Source organism: Aspergillus caelatus (assembly GCF_009193585.1).
Source record: "Aspergillus caelatus strain CBS 763.97 unplaced genomic scaffold BDV27scaffold_206, whole genome shotgun sequence".
Taxonomy (NCBI): Eukaryota; Fungi; Ascomycota; class Eurotiomycetes; order Eurotiales; family Aspergillaceae; genus Aspergillus; species Aspergillus caelatus.
This window is the reverse complement of record NW_022475469.1, coordinates 1-18,779: the sequence shown is the minus strand read 5'-3', so window position 1 is coordinate 18,779 and position 18,779 is coordinate 1. Positions and strand designations below refer to the sequence as shown.

At 50.2% G+C, this 18,779-nt stretch overlaps 7 protein-coding genes across 7 annotated transcripts in view; 3 read left to right on the top strand and 4 right to left on the bottom strand.

Annotated features, from left to right (window-relative positions):
* cspA (putative cell surface protein) overlaps nucleotides 1-706 on the top strand; it is a 2,889-nt gene extending 2,183 nt beyond the window's left edge. The window contains exon 3 of the mRNA XM_032076503.1: nucleotides 1-706. This exon is cut by the window's left edge and continues 1 nt beyond it. Within this exon, the coding sequence (XP_031923654.1) occupies nucleotides 1-8 (8 nt within the window). The 3' untranslated portion in view covers nucleotides 9-706.
* Nucleotides 707-992: 286 nt separating this feature from the next.
* Nucleotides 993-2,240, bottom strand: BDV27DRAFT_161528 (NAD(P)-dependent alcohol dehydrogenase; the record flags this gene model as incomplete). The annotated part of the gene is made up of 3 exons (XM_032073237.1): nucleotides 993-1,289; nucleotides 1,372-1,983; nucleotides 2,064-2,240. The coding sequence occupies 3 exons, from the start codon at nucleotides 2,238-2,240 to the stop codon at nucleotides 993-995; spliced, it is 1,086 nt and encodes a 361-aa protein (XP_031923653.1).
* Nucleotides 2,241-3,141: 901 nt separating this feature from the next.
* BDV27DRAFT_134280 (putative AP-1 adaptor complex subunit beta) lies at nucleotides 3,142-6,327 on the bottom strand. Its single transcript, XM_032068270.1, has 6 exons — nucleotides 5,903-6,327; nucleotides 5,821-5,841; nucleotides 5,616-5,747; nucleotides 4,914-5,551; nucleotides 3,922-4,852; nucleotides 3,142-3,861 (listed from the first exon to the last, which is right to left on the bottom strand). Exons 1-6 carry the CDS (start codon nucleotides 5,977-5,979, stop codon nucleotides 3,417-3,419), a joined length of 2,244 nt encoding a protein of 747 aa, XP_031923652.1. The 5' UTR covers nucleotides 5,980-6,327; the 3' UTR covers nucleotides 3,142-3,416.
* A 496-nt stretch (nucleotides 6,328-6,823) lies between these two features.
* BDV27DRAFT_148564 (putative transcriptional regulator) lies at nucleotides 6,824-8,039 on the bottom strand (the record flags this gene model as incomplete). Its single annotated transcript, XM_032070934.1, has 2 exons — nucleotides 6,824-7,696; nucleotides 7,779-8,039. 2 exons carry the CDS (start codon nucleotides 8,037-8,039, stop codon nucleotides 6,824-6,826), a joined length of 1,134 nt encoding a protein of 377 aa, XP_031923651.1.
* Nucleotides 8,040-8,389: 350 nt separating this feature from the next.
* On the top strand, nucleotides 8,390-9,563 carry BDV27DRAFT_134277 (flavin-linked sulfhydryl oxidase; the record flags this gene model as incomplete). The annotated part of the gene is made up of 2 exons (XM_032068269.1): nucleotides 8,390-8,799; nucleotides 8,905-9,563. Coding segments are annotated over exons 1-2 (635 nt in total), but the record flags the coding sequence as incomplete, so codon positions are not given.
* A 10-nt stretch (nucleotides 9,564-9,573) lies between these two features.
* Nucleotides 9,574-14,032, bottom strand: BDV27DRAFT_38782 (coatomer subunit alpha). Its single transcript, XM_032076502.1, has 8 exons — nucleotides 13,840-14,032; nucleotides 13,708-13,757; nucleotides 13,326-13,645; nucleotides 12,937-13,272; nucleotides 11,912-12,878; nucleotides 11,266-11,861; nucleotides 10,129-11,213; nucleotides 9,574-10,072 (listed from the first exon to the last, which is right to left on the bottom strand). Exons 1-8 carry the CDS (start codon nucleotides 13,867-13,869, stop codon nucleotides 9,818-9,820), a joined length of 3,639 nt encoding a protein of 1,212 aa, XP_031923649.1. The 5' UTR covers nucleotides 13,870-14,032; the 3' UTR covers nucleotides 9,574-9,817.
* A 613-nt stretch (nucleotides 14,033-14,645) lies between these two features.
* BDV27DRAFT_148561 (uncharacterized protein) lies at nucleotides 14,646-17,088 on the top strand (the record flags this gene model as incomplete). Its single annotated transcript, XM_032070933.1, has 5 exons — nucleotides 14,646-15,136; nucleotides 15,548-16,005; nucleotides 16,056-16,674; nucleotides 16,741-16,958; nucleotides 17,009-17,088. 5 exons carry the CDS (start codon nucleotides 14,646-14,648, stop codon nucleotides 17,086-17,088), a joined length of 1,866 nt encoding a protein of 621 aa, XP_031923648.1.
* Nucleotides 17,089-18,779: the final 1,691 nt, after the last annotated feature.

Below are 18,779 nucleotides of genomic sequence, written 5' to 3'. Positions count from 1 at the left end.
CCTGGTGAAACCCCGGCTCAGCCTACTGCTCCGGGAGAGACTCCTGCTCAGCCTTCCGTTCCGGGTGAAACCCCTACTCAGCCTTCCATCCCCGGAGAGACCCCGGCTCCTGCCCAGCCCACTGGTGTCTCCCCTGAGCAGCCTTCGGCTCCAGGCGAGACTCCTGCCCAGCCCACTGGTGTTTCTCCTGTCCAGCCTTCTGTTCCGGGTGAGACTCCTGTCCAGCCCACTGGTGTTTCTCCTGTCCAGCCTTCTGTTCCGGGCGAGACTCCCGTCCAGCCCACTGGTGTTTCTCCTGTCCAGCCTACCACCCCTGGCGAGACCCCGGTGGCGCCTACTGGTGTTTCCCCTGTTCAGCCTACCACCCCTGGTGAGACCCCGGTGGCACCTACTGGCGTTTCCCCAGCTCAGCCCTCCCAGCCACCTCTCACTGGTGCTGCTCGGGCCGTCAAGCCTACTGTCGGTCTCTTGGCCGCAGTCATGGGTGTGATGATCCTGCTTTAGACCTATCCGCCCCAGGATAGGGTAGCTGATCGGCCATCTAAGATACCAAAAGAGCAACGGTTCGATAAGTTATAATATCGCTGTTTGATTTGCTTGATCGTTGATTATCGTCTGACATTTGATCCCCCCAACCTCTGCTGCTTACGAGAAAAACAGAAAAGTTACAGGTTGGATGGCGCAAGAGTTTCTTATTTGTCAGATACTACCGTACTAGTAATATATAATAATTTTGTGTCTTTATACTCTGACTACATCTATGAGCAAGGAAAGTCTAGTAGTGTGAATAATAACTGCTTCTACATCTACCAAAGAAACAATGAAGGCATTCGACTTTAAAATTAATGCTCCGCACGGAGTCAGCGTCGGTCGTGCATCGCCAATAGCGAGCGTATCGTCTATCACATATCCCATTGGTACCTGTCTAAACCACATACTCCAAGTCTATCAACCCATATACAAATCGAAGCCAACTCCCCCTTTGAAACACATTACTGCTGCTCGTTAACGAGCACATAGCGGTAGCGCGCCTTACCCGCGTGCATATCCACGATAGCGGTATTGGCATCCTTCATAGGAATCTCCTCAATCCAAGGCTTCACACCCTTCTCCGCCACAAGCTCGAACATCTCCCGAATCTCACGGGGAGATCCGATAAAGGAGCTCTCAACCTTAACCCGACGGATAAGGTTACGCACGTTCGCGAAAAGAGTCCCATCCTCAGGAAGACCGACCTGAACCAGACTGCCGTTGGTAGCCAGAAGACCCAAATACTCCGTCATGGGCATCTAAATTAGACATTTAGCCTCGTGAATAAATGCCAAAAGGGGACTCTCAGACTTTGTGAGATAAAAAAGTGAAAAAGCTTACCCTCGAAGAAGAAACCGTGCAGACAATAAGGTCCAAGGAACGAGCATATTTAGTAGCCCATTCCGGTTCATCGTCAGTGGCGATGTAAGTATCCGCACCCATCTTAAGCGAATCGGCACTCTTGCTAGCCTTGCGCGAGATAGCGACGACCTTGTCTGCGCCCATGGCCTTCGCGAATAGAACACCGAAGTGACCGAGTCCGCCGACGCCGATGATTCCAACGCGCTTACCGGGCCCGCAGCCATTGTGCTTCAAGGGGCTGTAGACGGTGACACCACCGCACAGCATGGGGGCTGCCTCCGCCGAGGGAATGGAATCAGGGATCTTGATGACAAAGTTGGACGGGGTACGGTTGTACAGCGAGTATCCACCGTAGGATTTGCCGCCGTTGAGATGGATGCCATTGTAAGTGCCGACGATCTTATGAGAGCAGTATTGCTCCCAGCCCATGGCGCATTCGGGGCAATCACCTAGACGGCCCAGACACGAGTCACTCTGGGCACCGACGCCGACACGATCTCCGACTTTGATATCGCCGACGACTTTCGAGCCTACACGGACGGCAATACCGACGATCTCATGGCCAACGCAGCAGGGATATTTGGTAGGACCCTGCACTAAGTGTTAGCCATTTTGATTCCTCTATCCTTCGTAATATTCCGGTGAGCATATGAAAAAGAAACCTAACATACCCAGCCGCTGCGAAGAGTATGCAAGTCCGATCCGCATACACCACAATGGGTAACCTTGATATCGACATCGGTCTCTTCCCATTCCTTCGGCTCAAACTCCTGCCAAACCATCTTTCCATCCGCCGACTCGGGCGCCAGGCCCATCCATCCTTCAAACTTGTAGTCTGCCTGTGCCATGTTGTCTTGGTGGTGCTATTCTGGGGATTAGTATTTAGAAAAGACCAGCCAATCTGGAACCGGTCCCATAGGATCATTTATACTCACCTTGACGGGCTCTACGGATCTGCTCCGGACAATCCATGGGTTTCTACGGATATAGCGGGTCTTGAAGTTATGGTCTCCACTTCTGACTTGTATGTATGTATGTACGTATTGACGGCGAAACCTGATGTAGACGGGACGAGAGTCGGCTTTGATTCGTAGTGAAGGGTGAAACTGGAATATTCTAAGTTTGCTTTCTGGGCGAGTCAGGTACGATGTCCTGATTGGAGAGATTGGTGAGGTGTTTGTCTTGTAGTATACTTTATTTCTCTCTCTCTGTCTCTTTTTTTTTTTTTTTTTTTATTTGTAGATAAGGACGGCTAATTCTCGGTGGTCTCGTCTATGATCGGCACTAATGCGCCGAGACGGCAGATTCAAATCCTTATTATCAGATCCAAAGAATTCTCTGTAGCTTGGATTCAAGATAGCTCAACGTAGATACATACATCAGATCACCATTATCACGCCATTAGTATTACACATGACTACAAAAAACCCAGTTACCTAAGTGTTCCCATACTAGCAAATCAATTCTATGCAATGGAGACCCTCCACTGACTCCAACCCCAACGGCTCCACTATGAGGGAAGAAACGGAAGAAAAAGAAGTAAAAAAAATTGGAGACAACGGTACTACTAAATGTTTACTAATTGCGGGATTGATTGTGTTTTCGGCATTCGAAAAAAGTTTCCGAGGGGACGGGGAGCCGAGTCTAACTGGACTCCGTCGGCCGACTCGGGATCTGTCTCTGTTTGTTTGTCTGTCTGTGTCGTCCATCTTGCTACTTATGGGTTATAGTTTCAATGGTCACAATACGGGAGGGAATAATGTGTCTAGATTTCGTTCCTAGCATTGATGAGAAGTTGACGTAGAATATTGAAGAAAAAGGATGCTCAGGATATACAAGTAATCACAAGTGAAGAAGAATAAGAAAAATGAGAATGTTATAGCGAATATTGCTGGCGAAATCAAACAATGAAGACCGTGGAAATCTATACCGAATGCAAGGATTAAGTCATCTTTTAAAGCACCTCCACGCTGACCTGTCTTCGGCTATACATATTGGATCCCACCCATACATCGACGCTGGATCTAAAACAGCGACAAGATATCCTCGTTGGTCTTCTTGGGCTGGCTTCCTCCCGGGGGTGGTGATGTGGTGTTCGATGATAGATCCAGCCCGGCGAATCCATTCATGAGGTCTGCGCTAGCATTGCCACCATTGGGGGCTGGGGCCGGGGCAGCAGCACCCCCACCATCGCCAAACACGCCCAGGAGATCATCCAGATTATTGCTGCCCGCCGGAGCACCAGCCGCAGGAGACTCTACCCGGACAGGTGTGCCGGCAAGGCCTTCAAGGCCGGACATGCCGCCGCTGGGTTCCTTCTGAGCGGATGCTGGTGCACCCCCGTCGAAATCGATGTCCAGAAGATTTTCAACGTTGTTCTGGCTCTGAGCCGGCGGAGCCTTGCCAGTAACTGCCGCCGCGGCTGCAGCCGCAGCCAATGGGTTCTCACGTGCATTTTGGATTTGTTCCCTAGAGAAGAATAATTAGCGAAGAGAGCAAAAGTAAAGTCCAGCTAACAGGGGTACATACTCGATGGCGGCTCTTTGAACGGCGTCGGCACCAAATCTGCCCTGACCCACGAATTGCTCTGGTGGCTTGTGGTATACAGAGGCGAGGGTAGAAAGTTCGGTGATGAGTTGGTCGAGAAGGGCGGGTGGTAGAGAGTGGATGGTAGTCACGATCGGCGGCTTTTCAGAGAGCATAATGTTCTTGGTGGCACCAGGGTCGCTCGTGTTGGAGAGCAACCGCCAGTATACATAGGCCCGGTCACGAACGTCAGGGTTGTCGTTCTCCGCCGTAGCGGCCTGCAGGACCTTCTGCACCAGTCCCTGGGCCTTTTCAGGCCGCTTTACGAAGAGTTTAACAACGGCTGTGAGGATCTGCAGCTGCGTTTGCGAGAACTCTTCATTGAACCCTTCCACGAATCCGGCGAGAATATCTCCAGCATTGTTGATCTTCTCCGCATATTCCCCCACGATCCAGATGAGCGCGGCTCGGGCGTTGGGCTCATCGAGCTCATCGATGCACTTGCAAAGAGTCGGAATGATGCCTTCGTAGCCAGGGTACTTCCGGAAGATGTCCTTGATCACCACAATAGCCTCCTGCACTACGTAGTTGACCTTCGTGTTGATCAAGTCCAACAAGGTGTTAACGCACTTCTCGCTGGCGCTCTCGATCTTGATGGCCACCTGACCGATAGCCTTGACAGCGCGCCGCACAAAGTCCATGTCCACTTCCAGGGCGTATTCCTTAAGTTCTGCTAGAAGCTGGTCGACATTGCGGTCGTTGGCAATGCGAACCATGATCTCAAGCTTCTGGAACTTAACATAGGGCGGGTCGTTGTACTTGCAAAAGAACACACGAAGCTCTTTGTTCAAAATGTCAGGCTGTTTTTGCAGTAACAGGTCAATATTTCTCAGAGCTACATATTGTACTTCGGGGGCGGACGAGACAAGAGTCACTAGAAATGAACCATCATGATTAGATCGTCTCCATGGCTGGGTTCAAGAGGGCTAAATTACCTAAGGGAGGAGCCATCTTTTTCAGATAGTTCTTGGAGAGTTCTTCCTTGACATTCTTCATGTGCAAAAAGACGACCTTGACGGCGGCCAACACAACACTGGGATTCGCATGCTGAAATTGAGGAGCCACGCGCTCACAGATATGTTCTGATTCGGTGACCTCAGAAGTCCGGTACTCTGCCAGCGTTGTGAGAATCGTAACTCGACCCCATTCTGTGCACTCGTTCAACGCCATCAACAGCTTGCGTAGTGTATTGGTCGTGACCTGGAGCGCGTTGGTTTCCGGCGCGGCGTGGTGGATCTCCGAGAGCGCTGTCACCGAGTTCGCAACCACCATAGGGTTGGGGTCTCCAATCATCTCCTGAAGCATTTCCAGGAAACCATTCTCCATACACAACCCCGGGTTGAGATCGAAAAGCTTGGCTACACAGATCGCAGCTGTCTTGCGGACATAGGGCGACTCATCCCTGAGAGTCTTCCGGAGGGGCTCTTCCATGTAGTCGACCATCTTGTCCACTCGAATACATCCCATCGTTCGGATTGCGAGCGCTCTGATCAGAGGATTAGGGTCTTCGGAGTCTTGAACGAAAGTATTCACGGCAAGAATACAGAGGTCCGGGTGAGATTTGGCGTAATTCCTGATTGCCGCGCATCGAAGATCAGCATGCAGAGCGACAATCGAAACAGTCATGGGCCACCCACATCAGATACAGGTATACTAATTTCTTCTGTTCGAGATCGCTCGTCGCAATATTCTTCAGGACATCGGGGAAAAGGGCGGAGACATCTTTTCCTAAGGTCATAGCCATGATGGTTTTCTGGATAGCCTCCTTTCTGTGATCGGGTCAGACATCCCCATTGAACTCGGTATAGGTGCTAGATCATCAAAAGTCAACCGGAGACATACCGTTCGTAGGCATATTGAGATCTGTAGTTCTGGTTAGTGACACTCGCAGGAACGCGTAATTGCAGAAGTTCGGAGTGCATACACAAGACCAGCTCGCAATTCGAATGTTTCTCCTTTTCTAGGCACCGCAAAGGCGCCGCGTATCCTGCTCATAGCCATCGTGAATGAAATCGAGCTCCGCAGCGAGGAAAGAAGCCGGAATTAGGTATGCAAGAGTGTCCTTGCGGACCACTGCGGGGAATTTGGCGGCGGCGAGAGATTCAGGGATACCGTCGGTGGGTCGGGGATATGGCGTTTCAAATGACTGGGAAGATCACGGTAGAATCAAAGCGTCATCCCCAAATGCCCAGGTTATGAAGGAAAAGGGGGAGGGAATGGGCGCAGTTGAGGGAGAGCGGAGAAGATGAGGTGGAAGTAAGTGGATTAAGGAAAGGGTCTCATCATGTGTCTGGACCCAAAAGTTGTCCACAAAACGCGGCTCTGCCTTTTTAGCATTTAAGGCCGCGGAGCTTAATTACCACCACCATTTCGCAGTTACTCCAAACAAGATCACTTGGCATTGTACACGTCGACCGCATGGTAAGAATTTTTGAATTAGTATATGTCCAGATCCAATTCAAGCTCGTTAACGCTCTTATCAGGCAAACCTTCCTAATCTACGGCGGTTATTCGTCGAGGCCAGAACAGAGGCAGAGGAGAACGAATACTCCAGGACTGCTGTGAGCGATCGATAACTCCACAAACGGACATTGAGTCGGCATACTAATTACGATCCATGCAGTTCTATAACCTCGTTCTCTTTATCTCCTCGGTCGCGGTCTTCAGCTTAGTCGCGCAACGTATGGGAGGGACAAAGACCGGAAAATGACGGACAATCGCAATGATCATAACTGTGGATGCTAGTCTTTATTCCATGAAGGCATTGATACAGCAAGAACTCGAGAAATTATTACACGGCAATCAACTGCTCCAGGCAGAAGCTGCTAAATATGCTCCACAACCATCAATCCGTCTCCTCGCCGTCATCTTCTAGGAAGGCAAGATGTTTGCGGCCTCGGTTTAAACGCCGCCCTGGCCGTCCGCTGTCGCTCTCGTCGGCACCGTCTTTACCGTATAGCTTTACCTCCTCTTGACACGAGACGACGTCAGCTTGAAGCTCGCGCCTTTCTCTGATTTTCAAGGCTTTCCTTTCTGCTTCCTTTCCCTTCAATGGCCCGGTCATTCCTGCCTCCCTGAGCATTCCCTCAAGGTGCCCGATCTTCTCTTTAGATGTCTCATATGGAGCCAGCAGTCGCCACCAAAGTTTCCTGATGCCGCATTTGACCAGCAAATCTTGCAACTCCTTTATCTTCCTTTGGTCTGGGTCAAGATCCGCGTCCTTCCCTTTAGATGTGGTCGTCTTCTTCTTTCCTTTGTGTGTTGAACCCTCGGTACCGGCGCTTTTTTGTCGATTTCGAGTCGGCTTAGGCTCTTCGTCAATGACCACTGACATCTCACTCTCCGAGTCCTCTCCGCGGTCATTCTTTGGTTCCTCAACCTCTTCCGATGGTCGGACATCATCCTTCTGGTCCTCTATATCCTCCGAGTCATCCGATACTTGTTCTCTCGAAGGCTTCGGTTTGGAACTCTTTCCGAGGGTAGGTTTTGATTGTTTTTTAGCGGGCCTTTTCACTTCCTCCTCACTCGCATCGTCTAGTGAGGCGCTGGCTTCACTCTGGTCTTCCGATTCTGGTGTACTCGTTTTCCGTCGCTTCCGCGATGTCTCAACTTTGTCGAGTTTTGTCCTTTTAGCGGAAGAAGCCTTCTGTGCGGGAGGAGTAGGCTCCTCTGGCTCTTCATCCGATTCCGGTTCTTGTGCCCGCTTATCTTGTACCTCCTATGGACCCGTAGTAGTTAGATAAACGACTAACTCAATTGTACAACCACAACCCCAATAGCAAAACGTTCCCAGAACATACCACTTCATCCTTAATGATCTGATCACTTTTTGACTTCCAAGTGCTGCTCCCTTTAAAAAAGCCCTCGTCAACCCCGAGGGCTTTCTCTGCAGCCGTGCGCACCCGCTTAACCGTTAATTCCTCCATATTGCCCGATTTGTAAACCTTCGCGACAGTATCGCGTAGAGCCTTTTCGAGCGCATCATCGGAAGGGACCGAAGGAGCTACGGGCTCATCAAACTCGGACTCGGAATCGGATACTACACGACGTCGAGGCACCATCTTGTCTCTTTCACTCGCTTGCCCTTCTTAAGCTCTTCCGGGGTGGATTTAATTCGTGACTTCCGAGTCGAACGCGGGCAATTCGCGACGCGACGCCAATTCCGAACGATCGGCTGGTGCAGCGATTGGTTTATCGATAACGTTAAATCAAGAAATCGAACTTGTAACAACGAATTGACTCGAACAGATATTATCCGTATATAGAAGATAACCGTACACAACCAACCAAATAAGTTACCTCCATCGTCGAAGGACGGCGGGACATTCCAGGCCAGGCACCGGCAGTGGAAACCCGGGAAAAAGAAACGGATGACAAAGCACTAAATTTATGCTTACTTTTGGGTTCCTGTAGAACAACCAGAAGGGAAAAGAACGAAGCAGAAAAAGGGAAAGTCTCTGAAATATAACCCGGTGGGAGGATACTTATCTTTGATCTCTTTGTACATATATCCCATGAATTGACCTCCCTTTCCCTACGAACCTGATCATTTCCCGTCAACCACTGCGCACAATCACCGCGGTATACCGAGCACCTCCGAACAGCATCACAGATACTAATCGATTGACCGACGGTTGACACTCTCGTGAAGAGTAAAAGAAATACCACAATGTCAGCCTCGGAATCACAACCCGGCCTACCAAAGAACCTATTCCCCCACCGAACCCCCGCAGCCGCAAGCTCATCAACAGAGGAGTCCAAAGATGCGAATGGAATGACGAAACTGCCCAACGGGGTCATTCTCGATAAAGATGGGAAACCGTACGTCTTCGACAACTCCCCCTCCATATCTACATAACCCTCCAAACACCCTATTCTATTTCAAAACCAAAGAACCCCAAAAACAACTAACAACTAAAAAAATAGATGCCGCCTCTGCACCTCCGCCGCATCCTGGCGCAACCTAACCAAACAAGCCAAAGCCCAAGGCGCGGCCTCAACAACAACAACCGCCACAAAACCAACCTCCGAGTCAACTACTACCCAACCCCAACCGCGAGACGACTGTCCCCCAGACGTGGAAGCCCTGGGTCGTTCAACATGGACATTCCTCCATTCCCTGACGGCATCGTATCCCGTGCAAGCGTCGCAGGAACAACAGGGCGAGATGCGGACGTTCCTGAAGATCTTCTCGCGCTTGTACCCCTGCTGGGTGTGTGCGGATGATTTCCGGAACTGGATGGCGGAGCCTAGTGGGCGTAATGAGCCGCGGTTAGGGGGGAGGGCGGATTTCGGGACGTGGATGTGTGAGGCGCATAATGAGGTGAATCGGAAGTTGGGGAAGAAGGAGTTTGATTGTCGGTTTTGGGAGGAGAGGTGGAGGACTGGGTGGAAGGATGGGAGGTGTGATTGATTTATGATTTGCTTGATTTGATGGGTGGTATGGATGGTATATGGTTTTACTATAGAATTTGTTAGAGTATAGATGGGGTTCGGATTTGTATGATAGCTTGTTGGCATGATCTCTCTACTCAACTGCGATATGGCAGGTATGGGGACGACTCTCTTCTCTCTGTGTATGTATACATGAATCACTCTTCATTCTTTTCATGAACATCTCGAAGTTGCATTGCGAAAGTAGAAGTAAAGGTAATATAAAACAACGTCGCTGGGAAATTAGTGTAAACAGCAAATCCATACATCTAGTAAGCGGCTTTTCCTCCGGCCATGGGCGCCACCCTATCACTAAACTTCCTCTCACGTAAAAATATTCGCTTCATATGTTTCACATTGGAGACAGAGAATTACATGACAGAGAATCATTCCGACTCCTTCATCTTCAATGTTGGCCTGGAACGTACAACCGTAATCCACTAGCCGGCGCACCGATCTCGGTCACGTCGGATATCCGACACACTGTGCCCTTATACTGTTCATGATACTTAGCGCCGGTGAAAGGATCTGACACGCTTGGGGAGCCGCTATAGATAGGTGTATGGGAAGCAGCGCAGATATCGAACTCGGCAAACTGGTCGAACTCGATGTCAATCTTATCCTGCGGGCTGCGCTCGCACTGAGCCTTGATCTTCCTTGCCTAGGTACTGGTCAGCATCTCGCCGTGTAAATTACAATCTTCGTCATCTGTCTTACCTGATCAAGGAGCTTAGGGGAGCCACCGTTCGCCAACATCCGGTTGGCAAAGCTGAGAGCCGAGGAGTAGTTCTTGTTGGCAAAGGCAAGCTTCATGGCTGCCATCAGTGCCAGCTGGCGATGCGCAACCTCCAGCTTGGGGATAGTGAAGTAAGCAGAAAGCTCGAGGCTTCTCTTGAGGTTTTCTGGGGTGTCGGTCCCAATAGAACGGCGTTCCAATTCGATCGACATCGCAAGGATGTATTCCCGAGCAGTTTCGATAATCTTCTTCGCCTGTTCAACCTCGGCCTCTGACGACACTGTGTTCACGAGGAGAGAGTGCAAGATATCCTTGAAGATTCTTACACCGTCCTCGAGCTTGTTGGACCTCATCGCTGCGTAGCCTTCCTGGAGATCTACATTGGCAATGGTCTCGAGATCCTTCGCGATAACAGGGAGGACCTTGCGCGAGTCAGTCTCCTCAACAGTCCGGCGAACGTAGTTGACCAGGGGCGGCAGGCTGGGAGTCGCTGGGAGATAAGTCTTGGAGGCCTTATATACTTCCAAGAAACGTGGCTTGAGAGGCGCGAAGTTTACGGCGCCAACCTGGCGGTTGAGAAGCTGCATGGCGGTGTCGAAGGAGCCAGCGGCAACGTGGTCAGCGGCAAGAGGGGAGTTGCGAGCCCAAAGGTCGGCCTCAGTGCTGCCAGCACCCGCCTCAGCGCTGTCCACATTGACGAAGTCAACATCTTCCTCAACATTGATTTCGTCTCCCATGTCCCATCCAGCAACGTCCTCATCCTCATCTTCAAGGTGCTCGCCAGCGGTCTCAGCCTCTTCCTCTTCTTCTTCAGCCTCAAAGCCAATAGCTGCAGATTCATCATCCACGCCAACCTCTCCGAGCAAGGCCTTCTCGAACGACGAATGGGCAGCAGCCTTGACGGGCCAGTTCGACTTGAAAGTTGGCACGATGGGCTGTGGAACCTGCAGGGCCCCGTCGCCAGTGGGCAGAGTGATCTGGTCTTCCGTGAGGCCACAAGCCTCGAGGATGGACTCCGCCTCTTCGGTCAACCCATGGGTCTTTGCCGTCAGGTATGCCAGAGGATCTACAGACTGTCAGTGAGGCACGATAATGAAGATGCTAATTTCAGGACTCACAAAGGTCGACCTCCTTAAACATCTGAATTCTGTCTTCAACATCGCCACGGTAGATGGCGTTCTGGAACCGGGAAGTGAAATCGCCACGATGTTCAGCAATCTTGGCCATTCGGCCAAGCTTCTCCTGGTCACCAGTGGCCAAGTAGAGGAAGGAAAGCTTGTCGAAATTCCGCTGCTTTTGGTAGGCCATCTCCACTACCTGGTGATTGCCATGGGCCAAAGCTTCCGTGCCGAGTCTGCTCCAGAGATTGGGGCGGTCCAACTCTCTTGCCATCTCGACGGCAACGTCAAGATTACCGCACTCCAGGGCGAGTTCGAAACGGGTCTGGGGGTCCTGCACGAACTGCAGCGCAATCTCTGGATAACCCTTCTTCTGCAGGTATGAGATGATGCTTTGACCGACAAGGCTGGAGGTCTTGATGATCTGGAGCATCTCATCATAGTTTCTCTTGACCAGCGCCAGCTTGAACCGGTACTCAGTAGGATCAATTTCCAGGATTCTTGGCTTGGCACTGCGGTCCAAGCAGTAGACGTTCCGGCCCTTGACCTTGACGAGATAAACAGTCTGGTCGAGGGTGCGAATGATGCCATTGTCACTGTTACAAAATCAGCATGCGTACTTCAGCAGAAAGAGGAACAAACTTACCCATTCAGGAGAGAGTACTTGACGTGGTTCAAGGTGGAGTAGAGAAGGACGCCAGCATCATCCCAGGCGGCGCTCTTGATACGAATCGTCTCGTGCAAGCTACTTACTTGCTCAAGGGATTTGGTGACAATCGTCACATTATGTTTGCTGAGCAAAGCTGCATAAAGACCATCGTTGGACCAGACAACGTATTTGACACCGCTGACAGCCAACTCAGCCAACTGCTTCTTTTGTTGGATATCGAAAAGAACGACGGTGGTGGGAGTGACAAAGAGTAGACACCCGGTACCACCAAAGTAGATATCGGTTGTACCTGGAGGAGGCTTGATAGTCTTCGTAGTGGAGTTGCTCAAGTCCTTGATATCCACTTGCTGGTTCGTTTGGTTGAAAACAGCGAATCGGTTGCGCGCGACAAAGACAGCAGAGGAAGCCTGGCCACGTTTTACATCGGTCGGTTCCACGGCACCAGTAGCATCCCTTGGGAGGTGAATCAGCTCATACACGCCACCATCTGTTGGCGAAGTAACCAGGATGGCACGCTCAGCGGGGTTGTACGAGACCGTTCGTGGAGGCACCCAGGGAGCACCCAGCTTACGCAGGGAGAGCATCGGCGGGGATTCGACATTCTTGGCGAAGTCATATGACTTGACATGCTTCTCCTTGGTAATATAGAACAACTGATTCTGGTAAACCGCAGAAGCTGGCCTCTCGCGCTCCAACTTGAAAACCATAACACCGGTGTCGTGACCCGCTGCAAAGAGATTGATTTCGGGATGAGCAGCAATAACCCAGAAGCGATCCAGATCACGCTTAAATGATTGCACCGAGGTTCTCTTATTCAAGTCCCATGCTCTAATTGTTTTATCTTCGCCGACGGAGAGGATCAGATCTTGGTGAGGGTGGAACAGACAGGCTGAGGCATTCTGGAAATGACCGCGACATGTATCGACTTCCCAAGCTTTGGTGTCTATCGTGAGATGTTAGCGACCTTGTTTACGCATAGAACACGCTTAGTTATAACATACCACTCATCCTCCATAACTTGATCAGGCGGTCGTCACCCGCGGAGACGATAAGGGGCAGAGTGGGGTGGAAGGACACCCAGTTGACACCTCGGTCGTGGCCCTCCAGGACAAACTTCACAACTGCATCGGTGTTTCCAAACATGTCTGCCTGACTGGGGTTGGCCCGAGCCATCTGGTCTTCGAACGACATGGTTGTCGGCGCGGAATGCTTCTTCCGCAGGCCCGAGATGTCCCAGATACGGACAGACTGGTCTAGGGAGGCAGAGGCAATCAAGTCCTCGGTTGGGTGAAATTGCGCGCACATCACATAGTGATTATGGCCCGTCATCGTACAGACTGAACCCTTAAAGTCAGTTTTGTTCGGAATAGGTGGCCAGATCCCAACTTACTCAGTGACCTGTTCTGCCAGTTCCATATCCGGATTGTCTGGTCGTCTGACGCGGAAAGAATCCAAGGGAGTTCGGGATGGAAGAACACTGTGCGCACATAATCAAGATGGCCATTGAGTGTGAAAAGGCATCTCCGCGTTTGATAATTCCAAACTTTGATCTTGTAGTCATCGCCTCCGGACACGAAGAGGGGTTGTGTAGGATGGAAGTCAATGCCTCGGACGGGGCCATCGTGTTCTTCGAAACGGTCAATGAGGGTTCCCATGCGATAATCCCATAGTTGGATAGTCGACGAGTGAAGCGATACTAAGATCCATGGCCTGGTTCCGTCAGGGTCAGCGGTGCTTGATTGCGACGCGTGGGAACTCAGTCGTGGACTAACCGCTTGGGATGGAAAGCGATTCCCTTCGCTCTAGAGGACTTCGACTCGAACTGTGTGGGATATGATGTTTAATAGTTGCCCTTGAAACTCCAGAGCCAGATTGCCGGGGGGGCATTGGAGAGGAGGACATACCTTAGTGAGCATGTTTGGGGAGGACTGCATCTTGAAGGAGAGTTGGCCGGAGCCGCACCATAGAGAAGCAAGCTCCGCACGCTAGATATAAAGAGATCACAAAAGCGACCACCTCATCCACTGCTGCAATAGGCAGAATGGCAGAGGATCACGCAGGTAAGGTCGGGGAGCGTCTGGACTCGGGGACAGTCTGGACAACTAAACTAAGAGCGATGAGGCGGTAAACGTGGACTTATTGTGTCTCCCGCCGGAAGAGCCAATAAGCGAATCCCGTTGGGCCAATGATGGGCCCCGGCGGTGAGAAGCTGCCAGGGGAACATCAATTGCCTTCCCGTATGGAACTACAACTTGCACCCTCTCACACTAGAGACAATTCGATGAGAACTCTCGATTTCCGCATTGGAGCTCTATGAAAATGAACTAGATGTTTATACTAACTTTTCTAGGGCCCATCTCACCAATTCCCTCTTCGAAGATGTGGTCTCTCCCATCGCTATTCCCCCGGACTCTCCCCGCTGAAGGACAACCGTGGGCACCTCTCCACTAACACACATCATAGGTACGACTCAGGGCAGTAACGTCCCTCAGTTCCAATTAGTCACTTTTGCGGAATATTCTCGAATGAAATGCATACGTCAACCCAAGATCGTGAACTCGATCTATGTACTGTACTTTTTCTTTCTTTATTTGGCATGACTGCAATATTTCCTATTCAATACGTTCTTATCCTGGACTTGGGCTAGCGTGATATGGATGAGATGTCTGGAATCTACGACACTGCTTCTGGACCATTCCGAGCTTCCACAATGTCAGATAATAAACAAGAATCTACACCATCCCAAAAAAGTCAAAATACAAGCAATGCACCAGCAGATGATCCTTTAACTCAGAACTCCGATCATAACGCTCCTATTGTGATACAGCCATATGCTATTGAGGAGCCGGATGAGGACCCTCCCCCGGTGTCTTCCAAGCCTACTATTCTGTTTCTTCCAGGATCCAATTCCGAGTATTGGCAAACCGAGCTGGTGGACTCAATGGATGGCCTACATTGTGAATCTGACAATAGCATCACCAAGCCGATATCACGATATAGCCGAGGCAAGAAAAGGAAACCGTCCAGCACTGCAACTGGGGTTTCCCAAATATTCCAAAAACAGGGACCTGGAATGTCACAAGATCGACGGTACGAAGAGGGACCCAATCTGAAGTTGAGAAAGCTCCGCAGAGAAACCAAGCAATCCAACGAGGCTTTGGGAACTCCGGTAGGCGGTCTTTCGGACGTCGGACTCAGTGAGTTAGAATCCTCAGAGAGTTTCTGCTCGAGGTCTCCATCGCTCGGGGAGAATGGTACCGATTCCAATCAAGAGACTACTGTAACGGAGCAAATGGATCTAGATTGAGAAAAAGACCATGATGAGAATCGTTGACATCACTACTTGCTCTCCAGATCTCAATCGCTGATGTCACGTGACTATTGACTTGCTCATGTCGCACTAGTCCGGAAAAGGCTGTTGGCATAGATGACGTCAGACGGTCCTCATCGCCTGCTGCCCACTGAGGGACCACAAGTCACATCTCTCGGGTCGAGACCCGCCTCGTAGCTTGTCACCTTTCAATTATCTCTTATTCCTAACATCTCCTCATTCAATTGGGCCCCTCCATCTTTAAATTGAATCATTACTTCACTCACAATGGCCGCGACTAGGACTTCGACACGCCAAGCTGCTCAGAAGGCGAAGGAAGCCATATCAGCCGGCCCAGACACTAAGAGCAAGGGCGGAGCGGGCGCAAAGCGTAAGGAAGCTGCGCATAAAGGTCCCGAGCCGAAAAGGAGCAAAAAGGATGATCAGAAGCCTGCGCTGGAAGAAGACCAGAAGGCGGAGGAGCGAAAGGAGGATGTAGAAGAGCAAGTAAAGGAGGAGGAGGAGGAGGAGCATATTGAACAAGAAGCAGAGGGAGAGAAGGTTCGGCCGATCAAGGAGCAAGCAGAGAAAGCGAAGGGTCAGCAGGATGAGGAACCAGCAGAGAGAAAGAAGGAAGAGCCTGAAGAAGAGCGAGCAGTGGAGACAAAAGAAGAACAGGTAGAAGAAAGCAAGGAAGAACAACGGAATGACAAAGATGAATCGCGGGAATCAAAGACTGAACAGGAAAAACCTGCTGACGGTAATGACTCGTGTACACGCTTTGAGTGGCATAATACTAACGACGCGTAGAGCAAGAGAAGCCTGCTGCTGATGAGGTTGAATCCGGGGTTCAAAAGTCACAGGAAAGAGAGGAAGCCGTTCCTTCGAATATACTCGAGAAAGGCGTAATTTATTTCTTTTATCGACCTCGAGTTAACGTGTCCGAACCGCATAGTGTTGACGATGTTGCCCGAAGTTTCATTGTACTACGTCCAACTCCTTTAGGGGCCTCACTGGATCAAATGCAGGGGTCTTTAGAAGCTGGCGCGAAATGTCGGCTGATGCTATTGCCTAAAAAGAAATTTCCAACGAGCGGGAGGGAGAGAGACATGGGTTTCGTCGAGAAGGCTGGACAGACGATGAAAGAGCTTCAGGAGAACTTCATTGCCGGTGAGAAATATGAAACCTCGACTCGTGGCGAACGCACCGTGCCCGAAGCCAAGCCATATGCCGAAGGCGTCTATGCAATTACATCCACCAAGCGAGCATCGCACTTGGCGTACATTTTGACCATTCCCGGGGAAGTTGGCCCTCTCCAGGAAGACTTTGGCCTCCACGCGCGCGGTAGCTGGATTGTGCAGTCGAAGAACCCGAAATATCCGGGCCCTTCCTTCGCGCAACTCCCAAAAGACCCTGAGTACCCAGAAAGGTTTGCCACTACTCTTTTCCATACCATCTATTGTCCCTAGACTCATGACTGACTTTTGCTGGGTAGTGTCCGCGAAAAGTTTCAGGATTACCGCTGGGTGCCATTGACACCTGAGTTCATTGACTATCCAAACGCTCAGTTCCTTATGATTGGTGAAGCTACAGATGACCTTGGAAAGGCTGATACTGCCGAGTCTGACGGCAAGCGGTCTGAGGAGGTCCAGCCTGGGGAAGAGCTGGAGAAGTTGGAGGGCGAGAACGAGGAGAGAGTTGAGTCATTGAAAGGTAAGAGTTCCCTAGGCTCTATGTTGAAATATGTGCTAAGATTTGGCCAGGGGATGATGCTGTATACAAAGATCTGGGACTGGATGCGAGTAAGTATCCTAAGGTGCCAATGACTTGGGACAGTCAGTAGTCCACTCAGAAGAGTCAAACTTGCTGGGCGAGGGAACAATGTATGATAGTATGCATGAATACCAAACTTAGGAGTAACGATGGAAATATGTCTACTTGTTTAAGTGACTAGTAGCATATGGAAATGATGCCTGTCTCGCTGGTATAATATGTTAGGGATCGCATGTCCAAGGCACGACCTTGGTGCTATATGGTGTTTTGGTCCAGTGCCATTGAGGTGATATAAAATGAGCTATATCTGCTAGCTAACCAAGTCACTCCATGTCAAGCAGATCCGGAATGCAATCAGATGATATTCCACCAATCTGATTAATGTAGTTATATAGAAATCTTGACTCGGTAAGTTTACTACGAGGGTGGCGATGTAATGTAGTTTCATGTTGAATTTCTTCGAAACTCTTCAGTTCTCGGCATAAAATTGAAACTGGTTATGGGCGGAAGATTTTCTCAACAAGACTGGGGGGATATACGCCTTAGACAGGGGCCTGAAGTTCACATTGCCATTGTATGAAAGCGACTAAGTAGTACTTAGGGTTTAATCCAGGAGTGACGAGTGAACATGGCTCATACATCAGATCACCCTTCGGCACTCGTTCTAGAATACCTCCACTTCCAGCCGATCACTCGTGATAGAAGCCCTAATGCAACCTTAGTTAATCCCAAACATAGATGAGACAGTCGCCCTGAAAAAAGACGTACGGAATCTAGATACCTTCACATATGAAGTAACGTTCTGGAACAAATCTCGTCTGATTGAGTAAAAGGTTGAACATGAAACACAACGGCGCGTCTCAAAAGGGACCCTTGTATCGACCCAAACTCTACATTATCAGACCATCAGACTCTTCCAAAATATATAAAGACCATAAACTACACGTAGAACATTCCAATTAACCTTTTCATCAAATTCAAACTACCATATTCCAGATTTCAAAAATGCACCTCCTCAGCATCATCCTCCCATTATACCTAACCATCCCCACCAGAGCAGGGCTTCTCAAACCCCGCGCAACATACACAGACTGCACCGACTCCCAACAGCAACTCATCTCAGCCGCAGTGACAAGCGCCGGCAAGATGGCCGCAGCAGGGGCCTCCAGCCTACGCTCCAACAGCGCCAGCTCACTCTTCGAAACCTTCTTCAAAACCACTGACTCCAGCTCCATGGACAAAGTAGCAGGTGCCCTGGAACAGATCGCCGAAGAAGCATCTCAGCCGGGCGGCGGCGTCGTCACCTATTCCTGCTCCCCTGGTAACATCAATTGCCAGACGGGGTCCTTTAGCACGACCGGGTATGCGAGTACGGATGGCACAAGGGGCCAGGTGAATACCTGTCCTGCGTACTATGATTTGCCGGCGTCGTCGGATGATTGTACGGTGTTGGATCAGAGGACGTCGGCGTTGCATGAGTTGGGCCATACGAAGGGGGTTCTGGGGAATGAGGTTTATGGGTATCAGGAGATTATGAATATTGATACTCAGACGGCGTTGAATAATGCGGAGAGTTATGCTTTTTTTGCGAAGTGTGAGTAACCTTCTTCTTCTTTTTCCCTCTCTGTCTCTGTTTTCTTTCTTTCTTTCTTTCTTTTTATCTTTCTATTTCTCTTTCTTTTTTTCTTTTTCTTTTTCTTTTTCTTTTTTTTTTTTCTTTCTTTCTTTCTTCTTTTCTTTGGTTGTATCCGGGTTGGGTTT

Coding starts and splice junctions, on each gene's coding strand:
- BDV27DRAFT_134280 (XM_032068270.1), bottom strand. CDS start 5,979: ATGGCTATGAGCAGGATACGCGGCGCCTTTGCGGTGCCTAGAAAAGGA. Junction 5,842..5,902: donor GAATTGCGAGCTGGTCTTGT/GTATGCACTCCG, acceptor CCAGAACTACAG/ATCTCAATATGCCTACGAAC. Junction 5,748..5,820: donor TCTCAATATGCCTACGAACG/GTATGTCTCCGG, acceptor ACCCGATCACAG/AAAGGAGGCTATCCAGAAAA.
- BDV27DRAFT_38782 (XM_032076502.1), bottom strand. CDS start 13,869: ATGCAGTCCTCCCCAAACATGCTCACTAAG. Junction 13,646..13,707: donor ATCGCTTTCCATCCCAAGCG/GTTAGTCCACGA, acceptor TGACGGAACCAG/GCCATGGATCTTAGTATCGC. Junction 11,862..11,911: donor AAGTACTCTCTCCTGAATGG/GTAAGTTTGTTC, acceptor ATTTTGTAACAG/TGACAATGGCATCATTCGCA.